This window comes from Mus caroli, chromosome 15 (assembly GCF_900094665.2).
Source record: "Mus caroli chromosome 15, CAROLI_EIJ_v1.1, whole genome shotgun sequence".
Lineage (NCBI taxonomy): Eukaryota > Metazoa > Chordata > Mammalia > Rodentia > Muridae > Mus > Mus caroli.
In genome coordinates, this window is record NC_034584.1 from 62,785,461 (window position 1) to 62,805,500 (window position 20,040).

A 20,040-nucleotide genomic window follows, 5' to 3' on the forward strand; every position below is an offset into this window, starting at 1 on the left:
AGAACAGCAAAAGGATCATCGGATCATCTCTCCAACCAACTCTCTCTCTCTCTCTCTCTCTCTCTCTCTCTCGTGTGTGTTTGTGTGTGTGTGTGTGTGTGTGTTCAGTTACTACTTATTATTGAAAGAGAAGGATTTTTCTCATCTGTCATTTTCCATTATATTGTAAAATGAGTAAAACAGATTAAATATCATGATTTTTTTAAGTTCCTTATTTTTGGAGTATAAGAGTAAGTTCTTTAAAAGTTACATCTTTTAAAGAGCCATTTAAAAGATGTGATGTAACAGTAAGAATGAAATTTAGTGGTAGGCTGCTTGCCTAACATGCCCAAGTTACCTACTTCTTATTTATCACTTTTACCAAATTTTATTTTGTATCTTAAGAACAACATTAAAATTGTTTGACAGTTTCTTTTACTCCCCCCCCCCCGCACCTCCCATCAGTCCCACAGTGGATGTTCTGAGCGATGTGATATCTCCCAGCCAGATTTAACAGTTCTGAAAGGTGTGTAATTCAGGAAACTGGACCTTCAATTTTCCTGACCCGATAGAGCTACTGCACCATTCTCATAGAGTCAGGGGGATTTCCTGATTAGCCTATAAACTTGTCCTGGCCTTTTCAATTGAACATTATTTAAATTGCTGGCATACAGTGGAAATGCTGTAGATTCAGTTTTAGACTGGAAATAAAGAGAGCTTGCAGGAAAGCAAGAATCCCCTTCCCCATGCAGGTGTATTATGCTGATGGAGTACTCTTGTCTGTTACGTGTGCAGAAGCATTACGACGATAAAAAACACTGTGCCTTTCCTAATTAGAAAGGACTTCAGGGCTGACAGTGCTCAGACTCAGCGACTTGCTTTTTTTCAAGGCAGGGTGTGCTTTGCTAGCACTGTCTTAATTATTGGTAAAGCACTATGAGTTTACCCACGTGGTTTGGTGTCAATGTCAGCAGGGTGGAAAAAACAAATAGCATCTCGAGTTTTTATTATCGTGACAACATTTTGACTTCATGAATCCTGGGGGTTCCCAGGACACACATTGAAAGCTGAGGCTCTGAGCCATTTAAAAGATGTAACAGTAATCTGTGGGAGAAAGATGGAGCATCCCTGGGTCAAGCAGCACCAGGGTGGGGCAATTTGTCTAAATTGTGTTCTACATGTGCACACTTCTCAAGAAATGGATTCTCCTCTCAGGCTGAGCTAGTCTGTCACCGGGAGCAGTGGGAATCCTCCAGTATAGAGGGATAGCATTCCCCAGTCTCACTTGAAAGTAGCTGTAGTAAGTAAGGCCAGTGCCATCTCCTTCCCCACAGTAGGTGCCATTAGCCCTGAGGTGCAGGGTCCCTGTGGGAATGCAGGTGAGCGGAGAGCCAGGAAAGGCCAAGAGGCAGCATAGCTGGGGTGAGTAGGCCGGCCTGACTTCACTTAGAGCCACTTCCATCAACTGTTACAACCTGATTTTGTGGCTTTTTATTCAATGTCCTCCTGAGGAAATACCATTAAATATTATGAAAGAACTCTTAGGTAAGGAAGGCTCTTATTGAAAGTAGATTGAAATTTTTTAAGCTATTTACCCTTAAGGAATTTCAGATCTTCACTTATCTGTGATAATGGAAAAATAAGAATACTCCCAAAATTTCATTTGAAATATTACTTTTCATTTATTCTGCTTTATCTATAGAAATTTTTCATTGTTATTGTAAGGATTAATGACTCTTAGTAGAATAGAAATACTGATCAGGGAAGTTGCTCTAGATCAATTGCCTATGTCACATAATAAGAATTTATCAAGTATTACCTTAAATCTTATTATTTGATGATAATATATTCAGAAAGATTTTCCTTAAAGAGACAAATTGAATAATTGGAAAATCAGCCTTGTAAACTCTATTCCAAAGAAGTAGTGCTTGGTCATCTGACCTTGAAAGGGCAAGCAGCAGTGCTACTGCCCAAAGCTGTCAGAACAACAGGAGCAAGGGATAGCTACAGAGATCACTGAGATTTCATTGGGGTACAGATCGCTTCCAGTCCCCATGCTCTTGTCCAACTGCCAGGATCCCTGATTCTGGAGTTCTGATGCATGATGTAATCACGGGGAGCAGTGTGATGGCAAGGCATTTGTCACCTGTCACATTGGTCTGATGATTAAACAGTGTGTCCTCCTTCGCAGACTTGCAGAATTAGGACTCAAATGATTAGTAAATTAAACGGACTAAAAAGAAAAACACAGAGCTGAATCAAACTATACATCCGTTCCACCCACCACCACCCCCTTCCTTGAATCTTACCCCATGAACTCTCAGAAAGGCTTAAAAGATGCCCAAAGAAAGAGTGAGGAAACATAAACCCATGGGGTGGGGCAAGGGGCGGCAAAACCATATTCAATAGCAGGTACTATAAAGAGTGAGCAGCTGGGGAGGAGCCCTCACACAGGCGGCCAGGGTTGAGGGAGTCTTCTCTGCTGCTTCCAAGAGCTGCTTCTGAAGCAGTGTCTGCCTGGCTTGGTCTCCGGTGCCCACCAATGCAGAGCAGTAGTGTCTGCGTAAGACCTGGCAGCACCATGCTCCAGGAGAACCATGACAACCCCCCCCAACAGATAAGTAATTTGAATATCTAGCACTCTGACCCCTTTCTACCACAAGATTGTATTTTAAGTAAGGGTGTGTGAGTGAGTATGTGCATGTGTGTAGATGGGTGTTTTATTGACAGACAAGCAAGCTGAGAGTCTGAGAAGCAAGAATTCTTGCATTGCCAACATTTGCAAAGCTTTTTTGAAACACCAGACTCAGCATACTAAAAATGGCATACCTTGAGAGAATTCTCATAGAATGGATGATTTTGTAATTAATATCCATGTGGATAAGAAGACATGCCCCATAATGGCCAAACCAGCTCTGAAGTGGGATGGAAATGGTAAAGCTAAAAAAAGCATTAGGGGAAAAAAAAAAAGATACAGAGGCCAAGAGATGGATTCAGCCTCCCACTTCAGAAGGCGCCCAGCAGACTACAGAGGAGGAAAGCACAGTAAGGGGATATATAGTTGTCGGCTAGCATCTAGGGTCACCTGCAAAATGGGCCTCTCTAGGGATGCTGTCCCATATCACTTTGAAATGGGAAGACCCATCGTAATGGTAGACCAGGGACTCAAGACTATATGAGCTGCACAAATGAAGCTGAGAATTAGCTTGCATCGATCCCTGTTTCCTGACTGCTCTGACCATGTTTCTATGATGGACCATACATCCTTAACCAGAATCCATATGAATCCTTTTTCCCTTAAATTGCCCTTGTCAGTGTATTTCATCACAGCAACACTAAGAAAGAAACTAAGGCAGGGACAAGAATTTTTAGAAAGAAGAAAGAAAGACTTCTAAAGACAAAGGTAGTTTTTCTACTCGCTGCAAAGGGCCTGACAGCTGCCAAAGAAGCAGGCTGGCCATGTGTTCTGTATGTCAGAGAGGAGGTGAAAAACTGCTAGCAACAAGCAAGCTAGCCAAAGGGTACTTGCCAGACTCCACAGCTTTGCAGGTATGAGGGATGCAGCCTGCTGTGAGCATCAGGCTGACCCAACTGACCTTCCAGCCTCGGTCTTCTCATGGTCATTCTTGCACAGTAAGGTTAACCTCAGACAGCGACACTTTTGAAGAATAAAAAGAAATTAATATAATCTACTTCAGAGGTTTGTGAAGCAGAGTCTGATATATGGTGTATATAATATGATTATAAATTAAGTACATAGTTATATATTAGGCACCGATGCCTTCCGTATAGTAGGTAAATTAGGAACTAGCTTTCAAGAGTCCACCCAAGAAACACTTTGAAGTTTGACCCCATTCACCCTTCCTGCTTTCCCCCAGCTCCTCTCCTCTGTGTTGAATAGTCTTCGCTTTCCCTTCCCACCTCAGAAGAGGAAGCTGTGTGGGACATCCATAGGCCTGTGCTGCTGACAGGGGCAGATTCCACACCCTGTTTCTTTGTCTGAATTCTCAGCTCAGTGTCTAGCACACACAAAAGTAGCGTTTGTGTTTTTGTGAATGCCTGATTCTACTCAGGATCTAATTTGATTTTGTCAAGATTCTTCTACACTTACAAAGTAACAAGCTTTCACCCTTTCTGTCTCATCCCCTCAGAACGGGAGGAGGCAATAGATGCCTCTTGTTTAGCATTACCACTCATAACATTGTGTCTTCCCAGATTGTGTGGGTACGTAGTTTCTTTCAACTATAATGATATCATTCATTCATTCACTCATTCAGTATATTAAGCTAACAGTCAATGAGCTGTACCTTCTCTATTGTGGACGTTGTTCTGCAGGAAGCTGAGCCATATCACTGAAAAGAGCAGACACACACCCCTTTCTTACGGGTCTTGCCTTCTTACTTAACTGAAAAGAAATGGGGAAGAAGTGTTGTCCATATCAGTTGGAGTGCTGTGCCCTAGAGTGAGACGAAGGATCTGTGTTGCCATGGTGAGGTGGGTTGCAGCACTCTTCCTGCAGCCCTGGCTGGCATGGTGCAAGCATACTTGAAGGTGTGGAGCCACACAGGAGTCTCCAGACTTTCTGTTCTCAGCACGCTAGATAGATTTACTCTGGTTAAGAGTTAGTGGCCCTTGGGTGGGCAGATTGAGGTTACGGTAAGTTAAGAAGGCTGATGTGGTGTGGAGGTCTTTTTTACTTTGCAGTGTCTGTTAGAAGTTTAGATGTTAAAAGGCAGTCAGCACAAAACTATAAATCTTAGAGGAAACACTGTAAAAGATGGTGTAGAATTGAGAGGCTTGGATATTTAGATTTTACTCAAAGAAGCTATGTAAAATCACCAAGGGGTTCGTGAAAATAAGAAAAGAGGACTGACATCTGAGCTCAGTGCTCCAACCTGACAGATCTAAGAGGTTTATGACAAAGTGACACCAGTGGTAGAAAAAAGCCAAGAAGTACCTTGTCTTCCACAGAGCCAAATGTTTGAGGGGACAGGGGGATGGTGAGATGGCTTCCAAAGACTGCCTTGCCCTACCAGAAACAAAGGGAGGAGACCACAGAGAGAGGACCTTAAGAAACAGAATTATTTAGTGTTTTAATGACACGATCCTCGGGCATGCCAGGGAGGTGATTCATTAAGGGGAAAGAAGAATTCTGAGGACCTCCAGAGGGAAGCATTACTTATACAGACCATGAAACCAGTAGACCTCAGGGTTGGTGATCTGCTGGGAGATGTTGTGCATATGTGTTAGGGGACATGGCGCTACTGCAGAGATTGTTTGCCGTTTCTCCCAGCTTGGGCTTCAGGCGGTGAACACGTAGAGAACTATGGGAAAGAGCTGCCCTCAGTTTCCCCTTGTGAAGAGTTTCAGAGACTGAGCTGGGGGAAGGATGAGGTGGTTGAGGCCTGCTGGCAAGAGCATGTCAACATTGAGGGCTTCCTTTGCTGATACAAATACAAGAGTCTAGTAAGATTGGCTCAGTAACTCTAAAGTAGAAATGAGCAGAAAGATCTAACTGCCAGGTCTAGGGACAAAGGAAGTGACTGTCAAGCATTTCTTCTTCACTCGGGGTGATCTGGGAATGGGGGCTTGGCCTTTTGGAGTCTATGTCCACTGCATGCTCTGCCTGGTTACGTCTGGAAGGAGGACAGAAGCCATGAGATATTCCAGCTGGTGCCCTCAACTCCCTCAGAAGAGGTCAGAGAATCGTGCCATCTTGTAGTATTCAGGCTCATTTGTTGATCTGGATAATGGAAGCAAGAAATGTTCTAAAAGTTTTAAGCATGAGCGAGCTCATTCCTAGTGAACTGATGAAAGGAAGTAGGTATAGCGGATGGAGCTGTTGTGAACTTGCCCATCACCACCTTACTGGCACTTTCTCCAGGCAGGACCTATGCTGAGAGTCTGAGATCACATCACTGGGAGCAGGAAGGGAGAGGTCTGGGGAGGTGACTAGGAGAAGCCCACTCCTAACTTCTGGGTACGGGAGGCACTAACCTGTACCTTCTCTGATGGAGCATGGACTATACAGCCTCACGGGGTTGTTTGTTTGTCTTGTTTTTTTCTGTTTGTTTTTATTAATATTGTATGTTGGGCCTTTAAATGGGCTTTTGTTAGTGTTTGTGTCCCCTCTGCGGTGCCATGACTTTTAGATTAGCCATGGGAAATAGGACACATCTTTAGTTAATAGGCATTTGAGGTACACGAAATGAAATGCTGTGGAAGCAATTCTGATGAAGCTGACAGGTAGGAGAATGGGGCACAGCTGCTCCTGCTTCAGAGCCTGATGACAGTCGTGCAATAAATAATCAGAAACTGGGTGAAGTGACAGCAATGTCAATTTAAAGTTTTCACTTGTCAAAACTAAGATTGTCTTATCACCAAACCAACGTTGGGCCAAATTATGGCGCCTTTTCTTATCTTCCTGATCACTGGAAAATGTTCATGACCTGACCCCACGCTGAGTGTGTGTATGTGTGTGTGTGTGTGTGTGTGTGTGTGCTCCTCACAGATAAATTCCCAGCCTGTATGGGTGGTTATTACCAATGATGTCATTTAATGAAGGAGCCAGTTGTTACACTCTTGGTTTATTAGTCTCAGTGCCTGTCTGTCATGTCTGCTCTCTGCTCTGAGATAACCAATTGGGAGTTGCCTGGGGAAAGGAAATCCTTTCAGTTTTGTGAAGGGCAGTCTGAGTTAATCTGTGCACCAATTAAAAATTTTAAGAACCATGATGTTTATTTGTTTAAGGGACCATTATAATATTACCTCAGACTTTGAAAAGGAAAAACAAGATTCATTTCAATTTAGTTTCTCGATGGTGTTATTAGTCCATTTATTCACAATAAAATAAGGTGATCAGACTCATTTGCAGTCACATTCTGTGGCTGCTCCTTGAGGAACACTACAGGATCTAGCCAGCCCAGCAGAACTGTCACTCAGCCATATACATGGGAGTAACTTTACCAGGGACTCTGCAGGCAGAGGCCAGGGTTTAGACACAGGGGTTTTGGCTGATGTTGGACGACATCAGCATTGCCTTTAAACCTTTGGCTGGTCTGAGTTTGTGCCATTAAGAGGAGAAGCGTTGTCATTTAAAGCTATAGTATGTTATATAGAAGAGCCTTGTTCCTTCTCTTGCTTGATGTTACATTTTGTTGTCTTTCTGGGAGTGGAGGTCTATCACTTTTTTCCCAGGTAATTCTTCTTATTGTAAATGTTCATTGTGCCTCAGGGAAACTTAGGCCTACCGAAGGAGGAGAGAGCAGAAGCCAGAGAAAAAATAATGCTATGTACAGTTACTGAGACTATGTGCCATAGTCCCTGGGGACCCTTACATCTGGGCTGATTGTGGGAAGGGGTCATGTGAACTCTAGGGGAGCAAAGGCATGTGGAGCAGTGAGCAGCTGTGGAAAAGAAGCAAGATGCCTTTGTCCTGTGCATGGCCACAGAGCCTTGATTGTAGGTGCTACTGCAAGCAAGCAGAGCGCCCCTCAGCTTCTCCAGGGAGGCCCATTGTCATATGACAGTAAAAGCAGTTTTAGATTGGGTGGGATCATGCCCAAGAGAAGTTGCCAATAAGTCAGCTGGTCAGGTTGTGTGTGTGTGTGTCTCTGTGTGTGTGTGTGTGTCTCTGTCTCTATCTGTCTGTCTGTCTATGTATATATATATTTCTTCACATGTCCCTCCATGCCTGCTGCCAAGCCTCTGGTATAGGCCAGGATGAGAAATGATGACAGTCACCTAGGATGGGAGCCAGCTTGATTATGAATGAGAGAACTTCTGTGACATTTAGGCTCAAGTTTGAGTACAAAGTAGGTTAGAGGGTGAGAGAGCACCTCTAAGCAGAAGGAGTGGTAACAGGAAGCTGAATCTCAGTGGAACAGCACCTCCCTGAGGTCTGAGGGGAGCCTGTAGATTGAGAGGAAGCACAGGGTGGGGGGTGAGGTGTGGATATAGCCTGCAGCTAAGGTATTAGATAGACTGAGCTGTGCTGTTACCAGTGAGGTTGTAGGCTGTTTCCTGACATCCTTACCTGTAACTTAGATTGACAGCTCTCTACCTTTGTCCCAGAGCATGTGTTCCTTAACAGCAAGCAAAAGATACCACGCTGCTAAAGGCATGCAGTGCAACCTAGGCTCCACTGTACTCGGTCGTTAGAACTTGAAATAATTGGTGGTGTTAGTTTCTTGCAAAATTGGTGGGAAAGAAGGAAGCCTCAGGGGATGATAAATGGAACCTAGCCTCTTCCTCAGATACACAAAACATTCATGGCTCGGTATCCCAGCTTCTATCTGTAAAAATAACCAGAACCATCTACAGTTCAAACGTGGTACTACTCTTTTTGTGGTATCTGCACAGTCTTGGCGATTGCAGGCTGTCCTTGCTGTCTCAAGGACATGGTAGATTAGAACCTAGACCTGCCTGTCTATTAAAGGTCTTGTAACTCCCCTGGGATGATTCATCTGCTCTCCTGTTGCACATTGTCCAGGTACCCTGCCTGAGGTTTTTGCCACTCTGATGGTAATATAGCAATGCTGATGGAAAAAAGCAGAAGCTCCCAGGCCTCCAGCTTAATAGATGAATGAAGGGCCCTCAGCCGTCATAGTACCAAGTCCTGTGGAAAGTACACAGGAGTCCAAGAAACTGTCTCGGTGTTTTGGAAAGCCTAGTGCTGGCTGTCTCCTACCCCATCCCCCACAGCACCTGTTGTGAACCCAGCCTTTGTTGTTGGCTTAGAGTTCTCAGCCTGTCTCTCTGAGGACTCCTCCTGCCTTTCATGCACTGTGGGATGATTGGCCAGATAGAAGTGCTCTGAATGACAGACCCGGGAGTTAAGGGTAGAGCTTTGGATAGTCAAAACGTCTGTCTTCTTTCAGTGTTCTGTCATCTCAGGAATTAATTCCACTTTATCCCATTCTATTTTTAGTTTATGTAGTTTTGAGTACTTCGTTGGGTATGATTTAACCCCACAGCAGAAACGTCTTGTGCTAACAGTGTTTTCTTTTGTTCGTGCAGTGGAGCTGATTACTATGATTATGGGCATGGACTCGGCGAGGACGCTTATGACTCCTATGGTGAGTGGCCATAATAATACGAGAGAGAGGGCAAGTGGCCATGGACAGACCTTAAAAGTCCTGATTAGAAGACGGAGCCACACGTGTTTCAATGATGAATTCATTTTGTGTACGGACCCTCTTCCTCCTCAAATTGGCTTTGTGTACACCTTGCCATTTCCAGAGGTTCATTTAATAGTTAAGCCAACTATTTAAAGACAGCACACTTAGGTGTTTTGTTTGGGTTGATGGCCAGTGCTGACCTTCTCACTGTTTTAACAGAATAAGCTGCCAGACTGCAGACACCGGCTGACATGGGTCCTTTTTGAAGTATCTTTGCTGCTTGCAATTAAAGGAGCTGACGCCTTTGATATTATAGCTCGCACCCTTCTCCCACTCCCAACTTTATATTTTAATTCCTTCCCAACCTCAAGACCTCAGAAAAATTATCCCAAGAATCAGTTCATAAAGGTTATAAAAGCTGAGCCTGGGAGGAGGCACGAGGGTCTCTCAGGCTCATTAAGAGGTAACTCCTCTTTGTTCCTAGGGAGCCTATAAAGGTGCTAGGCAGTCCATGACCACAGTCTCAATATGCAAAAGGGCGACAGGTTTAATTAACAGAATTGACGGTAGCACAAAATGATAGTAAGAAATGCTTTTGCCGCAGGGCAGAGGGATCAGGGAACAGGAAGCCTTTGTTGGTGGCAGAGCAGAGCGCCAAGAATGCCTAGTGTCCTGTGCACTTGAGGCAGGATCCTGGGAACTTGACTCTGTGACATTTCCCTGACCTTAAATGAAAACCCATTTTCTGGGGCACTTTGAAGTGCATTTTATATCCCCTGCCAGGGGTTGGGGTGGCCAGATATTGGCTGTTTTTTATTTTCTTTTGTGGGTTGCTTTTTTTTTTTAAATTCATAACACTTAAGAGAGATGCATTGGCTTGGTGAATGCTATCTACTTAAGTTCGTGCGAGTTGGCCAGAGGGAGTGACGTTGATTGCATGTTTGTATCAGAAGAGGTCATTTTAAGCATTTTTCTCTCACAGCTTTTTAAATTGGTCTCTGGGGACACATGGCTTTTCGATTGCTCTGTGTTACAGCAGGGACTTAACTGTTTGCTGTCTGAGAACTGGGGATACCTCCATGAAAGTCCTGACACCGGACACTGTTGAATTTCAGGAGGTAAAAGTGGTAGAGTGTCTTTGGGTACCACCAGTGTCCAGCATGCACGCTGCTCATGATGTGGTTGTCATTGAGGGAGTCCACACCAGTGTGCCTCCTGCAGTCCCCGTTGGGAGAACCTGGAAACAGACTGCGGACTTCTCTCTGTCTGCCCTTTCCACTTTGGTTTCTGGGTTGGTTTTTTTTTTGTTTGTTTGTTTTTTGTTTTTTGTTTTTTTTTTTTTTTTTTTACAAATTATTACTTACTGTTTTTGTCTTTGTTGTTGGAAGAAATTAGAATGGTCCTTTTTCATTCTCTTCAGAGTTTTGTTATAGGGTGTTGGATTGGCTCCAGGAGGGAATTTTTCTTGGAGTTAGTTGCTGTTCCCAACACAAAGGTCACTTTCTTCTCAAGGCCATCTTGTTGCTGATGACATGATCATTTTGTGTTGTGTTCACAATATTTTTAAGAAAATCCCCTTTGTGTTTCTTTTATTAGTCCATCAGAGACCTGTATCTCCTGTATGACATTCACCACTGGTTCTGACAGATGAAGCTCCTGGGACCTCATGACAGTGGCCTAATTATGATTCATCTTCCTGATTTTAGGGCAAGAGGAATGGACTAACTCAAGACATAAGGCTCCTTCGGCGAGGACGGCGAAGGGCGTCTACAGAGACCAGCCATATGGCAGATACTGATTGTACTGTCTGATGTTGTGAAATAGCCAATCTCCACCGTCCTGTATACTGTTCAAAGTAATTTTTTCTATGACCAATCCCTTTTTAAATAAATCAAAATGCTTAAAATCTGAATGGATGGAACTTAAAGCCACTTTGTTGAAGCATCCACTTGGCAGGGAGAAGAAGGACATGTAAAATTTTGTTATTTGCAGTCTGTATATGAAAACTAGGTTATGAAAAGGAAAAAAATAACTTTGATTAACTAGTGTTAAACAAAAAGATAGGTTTACTAAATATGTTAATCCATTCTTTAACATAAGTCTCACCTTTCATTTTAAAGGTTTCCATAGAATTTAGTTATTTTATCTTTCAGCCATATGCTAGTTTTTTTTTCTTTCTTTCTTTCTTGCCAACTTGCGTAAAAAGGGAGCCGATTACAAGTGCAGACAATGTGGTATTCTTTTGTAACTGAGTCCTGAAATGTTCTGTAGTGTTAGGCAAAGTCTCCTCTTGCTTGATACTAAATAAACTTTTGAAAGAAATTTTGTGTGTGTGAGCTAACGATTTCATGTTTTTTTTTTTCTATTTAAAAAGTCCTTCATAAATAGCTGTAAACAGGGAAAGGGTTCCTCTAACAGCGCTTGTCATAAAAGGGTCACACTAAATATTGTACAGCTTCCTTTAAAAGCGGTATAAAATTAAACGTGCCATGGTATACTCACCATAGGTTCAGATGCGTTCTAAAGCGTCCACACGGTATCAAGCTACTTACTCAGGTGGCACGTTAAACCCATGCAAATCAAATCTGACTTTAAAAACTGGTTCTAAAATAACTACTGGCTTTTCTGAAAAGGATGTGATCAGATTTCATCTTGTCGAGCGTTTTTTCACTAGTGCAACTTTGGATTTTTTATGAGACTTTTGGTACCTTAATGAACACCTCGCTCCATGCTGGAAGCATAAACAGAGAGCTTTTAAAGACATTCTGACTTGCCTAATTGAGGTCGCACTCGCCAAGGCTGAGGATGTGTAAGCCTTAAACGGTCTTCATTTTCAAAGGTAAATAAACGAAATAAGATTTTAATCTCACTTAATTTATCTTAATATATAACTAATAAAGCCAGGGAGATTACAACTTAGCCGGTTTCATTATCCATTCTAGAAAGGTTTTAAGATCACCTAAATTCTCATTTTAAAAAGTTTAATTTGTTTTAGTCATCTAAAAAGCCTTAGTCTAGCCAGTTTAATTGGGGCCAATTCTTCCCTGTTAAACAACTGTAAAACCTCATAACTAGTCGTGTGTAATACATCTTTTGGTTAATAATTGAGGGCATTCTTAAAAGTGACAAGGGTTTAATAAAGTTATTTGTTAATCATTTGGCTTAAGTTTTAATGGTAGATTATGTAAAATGTTTATCTTTAGTTTCAGGGGGGGGCTCCTTATATTTATTTTGAGTAAACAGATTTCTTCTTTTGTTAGGAAATGTCGACCACCTTGGACTGTCAGAGGAGCTCCAAGTGATTAGAGCAGACAAAGGTAAGCACCTTTTGTCCATGATTCTGAGTTGCTGAGGAGATGGGGGACAGTGCCTGCTAATGCAGGTGAAACACAGTGGCACCGCCACCACTTCCCTTGTGACAGCACCCTCAAGTCCAAAGGGACCTCCTGGGGCAGCCAGGGGACATTCACAGCATAAATGGGCCAGAGGCTAGAAACTGGGGGCACAGGCTATCAGCACCTAGGTTCCTGGCATGATTTTCAATGAGAATGGAACACTTTAGTTGACGGTCTGCAAAGGTTTTCTGAGTCCGTAAGTTAATGCAGTCTGCCAAACTGAATGTTAAGTGAGAACCTTTAATTTTTACACCTATGTGCGAAAGCAAATAGTTACAGAAATACACAAGCAAATTTTCAAAGCCTGGCCTTGGAGAATGGTGCTTTGTACTTCTGAATCTTGAAAAATTGGGGCTTTTATAAAATAAAACCAAACCAGGTGTTTCCTATAGTTCTTTCTTCCTTCCTTTCTTTCTTTTTTAACTCTGAAGATCTGTAAAGCGGGTATCTGTAAAAGAGGGATGGTTGAATTTGCTCTCCCTTTGCAGACAAGCACCACCACTCAGGTCCTGGGCCACATGATCTTTCTGATCCTTCTCTTTAATGGTGTGATACTTGAGGGTGTTCTCGTAGGGTTTGGTTCTTTGGTTTGTTTTGTTTTTGTTTTGGGGGTTGTTTGTTTGTTTGTTTTGTTTTTGAGATTCACTGTTCTTCTGTGGCCCTGGCTGGCCTGGAACTCACTGGATGAGTATACCACCATGCCTGGCTGGTTGATCTCAAGTGTTTATATTTGAGTTCTGGCACTTAGCTGTACACATCTGGGCAGGTGTCCCTTCCTGTCAGTACCTAGGAAATGATGAGCCATTCAGTACTATAACTTTCAGTACTATGTGATACTCCCATAGGCATCATTTAACAGACAGTGATACAGTCACATAGAGCTCAGTGGCAAAGATTGAGTTCATGTATGTAATATAGAGGAGAAGCATAGGAACTTTTCTTAATAGTCAGAATTAACCGAAACACTCAAATTGCTCATAGAAAGAAAAGGAATCTCTCCTAATAGAGCAAAATGGTGACGTTTATTCAGTTTGTTGTTTGCGTGGGTTTTTATTTTGTTTTGTTTGTATAGGGGAGGAATGTAGCATGTCATAGTGTCAGCTTTGGGGTTCCTTTCTTTCTGAAGTACTCTTGTTTAGCAATTGGCATAGCAATAATTAATGTGGCCTTTTCTTTTTCGTGGCTTGCACAGCAAATAGTTTATTATCATAAAATTCTGTAGGTCAAAACTGTGACACAGGGCTACAGGCTGCATGTTGGCAATGGTCCCTTGGATAAGCTCTGGGAATACCAACCCCTTCCCTGTAGGGCAATGTGAAGTACACACACTCCCTTGCTCTCTCTCAGGCTCAGACCCTGTACTGAATCTAGAGTGTGTCAGTCCTCAGGGACGCTTCTTCCATCAGGACTTGTGAGTAGGCAGAGGGTGGTCTTCTAACAGCCAGGAATTGTGGAATGTTGTCTCTATTTCAGTTTTCCAGAGCCCATAGCTCTATCAGACTGTGAGTGGAGATTACTCCAGGAAGTAGGAGCTGTTCCTGTGTGTTTTGGGTGTACCTACTGGCTGCTATGTTAGTAACACTTGCTTCTCTGTGACTTGTGACTTAAAGGGGATTCCTGACAGAGCAGTAGCTGTCACAACCAGCAAGATTCAGAGCAGAGTAGGAGCAGGAAGGGGGCAGACACAGTCCCTGGATGGACAAGCCCCCAGGGACACACTTCCCCCAACCAGCCTCACCTTCCAGCATCCCATCACTTTCCGATAGTCTGTTCACAGTTTGCATCTCTCTCGGTGGATTAAACTGTTGATTCACCAGAGCCGTCCTGGAGTGAAACCCTCCCTAGTGCGCTTCACTTCTCTCCTGGGCAATTCTCGGGGCAGTCTGGCTGATAGTCAAGCATCCCACCTACTGAACAGTCTCTTGCCCGGTCACCACTCCCTCCCGCAAACCTGATTTCCTCCTGCTGCTCTAAGAAGTGTCTGTAGTGGCCCCATACTGTGCTGTGCTCATGGGTTCTGTTCCTGGACTGTGTCTTCCTGTGAGTGTTCTCATGTGATGACATTACAGAGGGTGAGTTCTGTCCTAGATGCAAAATTAGATAGTGGGATGTAGTGACTTGAAAGATACAGGACCCTTCATTTTAAGTCATTTGAAATCTGATCGTTCTAGTGAATCAGTATTCCCTGTCCTTTTGCACATGGGAATTGGCCCCAACCTTCAGGACTCAGTTCAGTGTCCTCTCTACTGTTAGCTCTTCCATCATCCTCTCTGAACTCAGCCCGGGTCCCCTCTGCTGGTAATTATACTGCAATCCTCTGCCCTCTCTAAAGAGCTGATTTTGTGACTGTTACTTGATTTCAGTATTGATGTCACTGCATAGTAGTTGCAAGCTGTATCAGTGGCCAAGCATGTGCTTATCACTTCCTATAAGCTGTTTCATTGAATTCTAATTACTATAAGTGTTGCCATCTGCATTTTATAGAAGAAGCAACCACGCTTCAGAAGGTGAGGTCATTATGTTATATCTAAATCCTCATAACTGATAGAAGCAAGGTTTGAATACAGCTGCTGGAATCTGAAGCCTTGGAGTTTTCAAACACTGCCTTTTTCTGGTCTTCTTGTTACACTGGTCTCATCAGAGACCAGTGTCTCTTCTTACAATGAGGAGCTGTCTGCTACCTTCTATCCTGCCAGTCATCAGCCAAACATCATGACCGTCCCTGCTCCTCCCTTCCCCATCCCTGCCCCACGTTTCTGCATAAGGAGATCCATTGGCTTTTCAATGAAAACATCGTGTCCTGAACATCATGTGTTTTAAGTATTACAAATCAAATCACCTTTAGTATTCATGTGGGGTTACTATCTTCGCAGTATCTGTCTGGCAACAGGTGGAAAGCATATGGAAACAAAGACAGTTCCTGCCCTTGAAAGTGTCACAAGTCTGCTGTGAAAATTAGGAAGCAAAGTGCCAGCCAGCATAGCCAGGGACACATACAAGTAAGATGCTTTGTAGATGCCTGAAGACGGATGGCATACCCGGGCAGGGTGCTTAGAGAAAGAGGAAGTTGGCAACAGGGGCTTAGGGCCAGATGAAAGAGGATACCTTCACAGGACAGGACACTTTATAGGAGTGCCCATCACCCAGCATGGTAACCTTGAGTGAAACCTCCTCTAGACTGTAGGGTCCCCACCCATGAAATGAACATGACCTAGATATCGGCCTTGATAGAGCTCTGCAGGTTCAAGCATGCTCAAAACAAGGTCAAAGGTCTTTCATTCTCTTCTGTTGCTGTGTGTTCTCATAAGGCAGTGTGATCCTGGAGCAGTTGGCAATCATGTTAGATGATGAAAGGGAGAGATGAGCTAGGCTGGTAGGTAAGGGACAAGACTGGTGTGCAGGAGCTCCCTCCAGCTTGCCTGCTCTGCAGACAGAGACCACACCTCCATGCACTAAATTCCACCCAGAACTCAGGACAAACCTCCTAGAGCCCAGCAAATGAAGAGTGGAGAACTCAGGTGCCCTGCTGTCTCCAGGTTGGCTCAGCACACAGCCTCAGGCAGGTTTAGTCAGTCAGCATAGAGAGAACCGAGCCATGCCCAAGGCACAGGTAGGCAAGCCGAGAGGCCCCTGTGGGGAAAGAGATGTCATGGAAATAATTACAGTGCAGATAATCCTACTTTTCTCCATCTAGCTCAAAATTACATAGAGATACTCATCATGCTGTTACAGAGAAAGGTCCCATATAAAACTGATGGCTTTGAAATACAGTCAGAAATCCAACTGCCCCTAAGTCACTGTTTTCAAAATCTGCAGTGAATAAAATAAGGTTTATGTCCTCTATGCAGTGTTCTATAGGGACAGGAAGGAGAGAGCTCATTCTTAGCTTTAAAGTGGTCCCTGTCATCCTAACTCTGTGACCCTGTCTGGGAAAGCTGTAAGTCGGTTCCCATCCCATCCCACCCTCTTTATCTAATGGGAAATTGCAGTCACTTGCAGATGACTCGAATTCCTTAGGAGGACTCCTAGTTCCAAGAGCTCACCCCACTTCCAACCCTGACCTCCTTCAGAGATCCCCACCCAGGCTGAATTCATTTTCAGTTCTTCCAGTTAGTGCTCAGCTATGTGTGGAACCCTGCATGGTCTTGCTGCTGTTTCCACCTCTGCCCGCAGATGAGGTTACTCCTCGCCTGCGCACTGCGCGGAAGCCTCACTGTTGTTCCGCAGACACCTCACTCCTTGTGACCCCTTCCTGTCTGTCCGCTATCTCCCAGATATCATGTTCCATTGCCCCATTGGTCCAGCTCATAATCTAGCACTTGCCTATCAATTTCAGTAAGACTTGAAGCACAACACACACACAGGAAAAGGAAACCTTCTTCCCTGGCCAAAATCTCTGTACCCAGTCACCACTCAAAAGACCCTTGAAACGTTCTGAATTCTGACAAATGCTCTGTGACTAGGTATTTCACCTTCTTTCCATCATCAAAACAATGATACATCTGTGATACAGTGCATGGTAGATTGAAGGAATGTGGTAGCTTTGTATCAGATAGGAAAAAAATGTATCAGGATTTCTTTGGTCTTCTTTTACAACTTCTTAAACAGGTTGTAACGTGTGTGTGTGTGTGTGTGTGTGTGTGTGTGTGTGTGTGTGTGTGTGGAGAGAGAGAGAGAGAGAGAGAGAGAGAGAGAGAGAGAGACCACTCAGGTACTGCTGCTTCTGTGGGGTTCATGGCATGTGGTACATGGTGGGCTGGAGGCATGTGAATGAGCAAGGAGAGATAGGGTCTCGAGTTCAGTTTAGATTGCCTTCTGTGTGCCTTACAGCAGGGGTGAGGTCCTCACCCATCCTGAGACCTGTTCTCTCCTTCCAGGAGCCTGCTTACTTTTAACAGATACTGTTGAACGTCAGGCTTTGTACCAGTCATTAGTAAAGGGCCTCCCTCCAGGAGCCCCTGGACCTCTTGGAGAAAGCAGGCTTCACAGTGTTCTTTGCCTATCTTTCCCTCTTTTCTGCTTCTCTGGATCCTGCTGGCTTGCCAGAGGTCTCTCTTTCATCTCCAGCCAAAAGAGTCCACTATTTCTGTTAGAGATTACCGGCTGACAAGACTCAATCCAGGACCAATTTTGAACCCCTGCTTCATTGTGTGGGTTGTCTTTTACCCCGACAGTAAGCTCCCAAGCAGACTTAAGCGAGTACTTTATATTTTATAAATTTGAAGCATCTCAAAGTCACTGGAGAAATTATCTTTGATTAAAGGTCGGAAGAGATGCCATATTAAAAGTATTTATTTCTGTGTGTTAGTCCTTCCATACACAGTTTGCATCAGGTTCTTCAATGGGTCATATGCAGGTAGTCCCAGTATGTTTGGGGAATAAAAGACTCAGAGACAGTGACTGCAGAGGTGGTGTTGGGTGAGGGTGATATACTGGGTCTATGGAAGCAGGCAGGGTTGAAGCTGAAATGGGGTTGTGAAAGTCAGTCCTGCATGTCTATAGGGATGAGAGACACACTGGAGTTTACAGGCTGACATAGGTGTGAGGTGCTGAAGGCACTGGCTGCATGGTCTTCTTGTGTGGTTGGAGACTTCTTAGCTATCACTGGAACATGACAGGTTGCCAGGAGACATGTGGAGCAAGATGCTCTAGAAAGACCAGAAGGTGCTAGGTCTCTGCAAGCTATGAGCCTGTCACTTTGTCCCCTAGCACAGGTGTGTGCAGTTGGAGCATGACACAGGGACCCCACATGCTGGGGCTGCTGTATTCCTTCTGAGTGTCACCTGGGTGTGCTGTTCATTACGAAAGGGGTTATTCAAACGTGCAGTCTCTTTATTAGACAAGAATGAAAGGCAAGTGCCCAGAACAAACCCATGAGAAGTTTACCGTCTATTTCCCACAGTTGGGGTGACACAAGCATGGCCTTTCTGAATTCAGCCCTGAACACAGTGCACCACCAATGTTTTCTGCCCTCACTTCAGCCAGTCTCTGCTGCACTGCTTCTCATGTATGTCCTGTGTGTGCCAAATCCCCGCCTGGGTGCTCTGGCCAGAAATCCACCATTTGGCCCACATGTTATCATTGTTGCTTTGTCAATGTGTACAAATGATCTTCATCTTTCTCTTTTCCAGGACCTGCTTCTGGAGAGGCCGCTTAAGGACACTCACCTCACCATGGTGCCTACTCGGCAAATGAACCACTGGCTCGCCAACGTGACAGTCATCAATCGATTATTGTTGTTTTGTCCCAGATTTGTGTTTTTGGAATGCTTTTATGAAACAGTGTGCTTTTTTTTAATTTTAATTTAGAAGGTTTTTATTTCTTCTTAAAGAAAATTCTATTTTGTTGTGTGAGAAACAAAAAAAATTGCTTTGTATTGTAGCTAATAAAGGCTCCCCATCAAAATCTCTTCTATTTTAATATAGATGAAGACCAAAAATCTAATTATTTCTACACAGCTCTATAAAGCTTGCATACTCAAGAGCCTTGTACAACTCTTGGTCCTCACAAGACTTCAAGGACCTACACAGATTGCATATGTGAGAATGGCATCCATCTCTCTTATGGGCCAGTCAATGGGCTAGGCAAGAGAAACCTGTCCTATCCCAGGCTGTGATAAAGGCCTCTGTAGGGGAGGTACCTGGAGCAGAGCAGGGACTTTGGTGCTGCCTGTGATTTGAAATGGAACACAAAGGTCACGGTCTCTGTGTAGTGCCACTCTGTTCCTTCTTCCATTGGTTGCTATTGTGTGTGATTTTCACTCTGTGCACCCGGGGAGCGTGTGTTTCATGCTGGATGCTCACACAGCAATGCTTCCTGATCCTGGAATTTCCAGAGCAGTCTCACGAGTCGTCGAGGCATTGCTTTCTTCCCGAATATGTTGGTTTGGGATGCATCTTAGATTTGGGACAATGTGTAACCACAGAATAACTTTGAATCGTTTTAACTTTTTTCTTATCCTTTTATTATGCATCCCTAAAACACAGCTGTCTACTCCTAAAGTTCTGACCTTTATATTTATCAACTATCCACCTTTCCATCTTCTGACTATGTGGTATGGAAAGCTTGTGCTAGAGAACACAGCAGTGCCCTTTAGCTCTCAGGCTGCTTGTAAAACACGGTGGGAGCAGCAGCGTGGGGACAAGCTCGGGAGAGCCATAACAGTTCAACATACCCTTTATTCCATTCAAACAAGTAGCAACCTCAGACTACCAGGCTATGATAAGATAAATGAGAAACTCTTTGCTCCCTTCTTACTTGCTGACTCAACTGAACCTCTGGGGCTGTGAGCCTTCCAGCTCAATTCTGGTCTGTCACCGTGATTCCACTTTTGATACCTAAATTCTGGCCTGTGACTTTACCACCTTCATTAAACACATCTGTATTTACTAAGAACGAATACATGCTACTAACTACAGGGACAGCAGAGAATAAACCAGAGGGAGTCCATTCCAGTGGAGACAGGCCCCCCACCCACAAAGGGGTGATGGTGGAGCTGTGACAACAGGAGAAAGCCCCACTCCACCAGACCTGGATAAAGAATAAAA

The 20,040-nt window shown here is 43.9% G+C and overlaps 1 protein-coding gene across 3 annotated transcripts in view; it reads left to right on the forward strand.

Moving 5' to 3' along the window:
* Khdrbs3 (KH RNA binding domain containing, signal transduction associated 3) overlaps positions 1-18,799 on the forward strand; it is a 158,591-nt gene extending 139,792 nt beyond the window's left edge. For 2 of the 3 annotated variants that reach the window (XM_029469898.1, XM_029469899.1), the window contains exons 8-9: positions 8,998-9,056; positions 10,805-11,420. In XM_029469898.1, coding sequence (XP_029325758.1) covers positions 8,998-9,056; positions 10,805-10,896 — 151 coding nt within the window. In that variant the 3' untranslated portion in view covers positions 10,897-11,420. Of the gene's footprint in view, positions 1-8,997; positions 9,057-10,804; positions 11,421-12,358; positions 12,416-18,624 lie in introns of those variants that run through there. The other variant, XR_003834967.1, reaches the window with a different exon arrangement.
* The last annotated feature ends 1,241 nt before the right edge of the window (positions 18,800-20,040 follow it).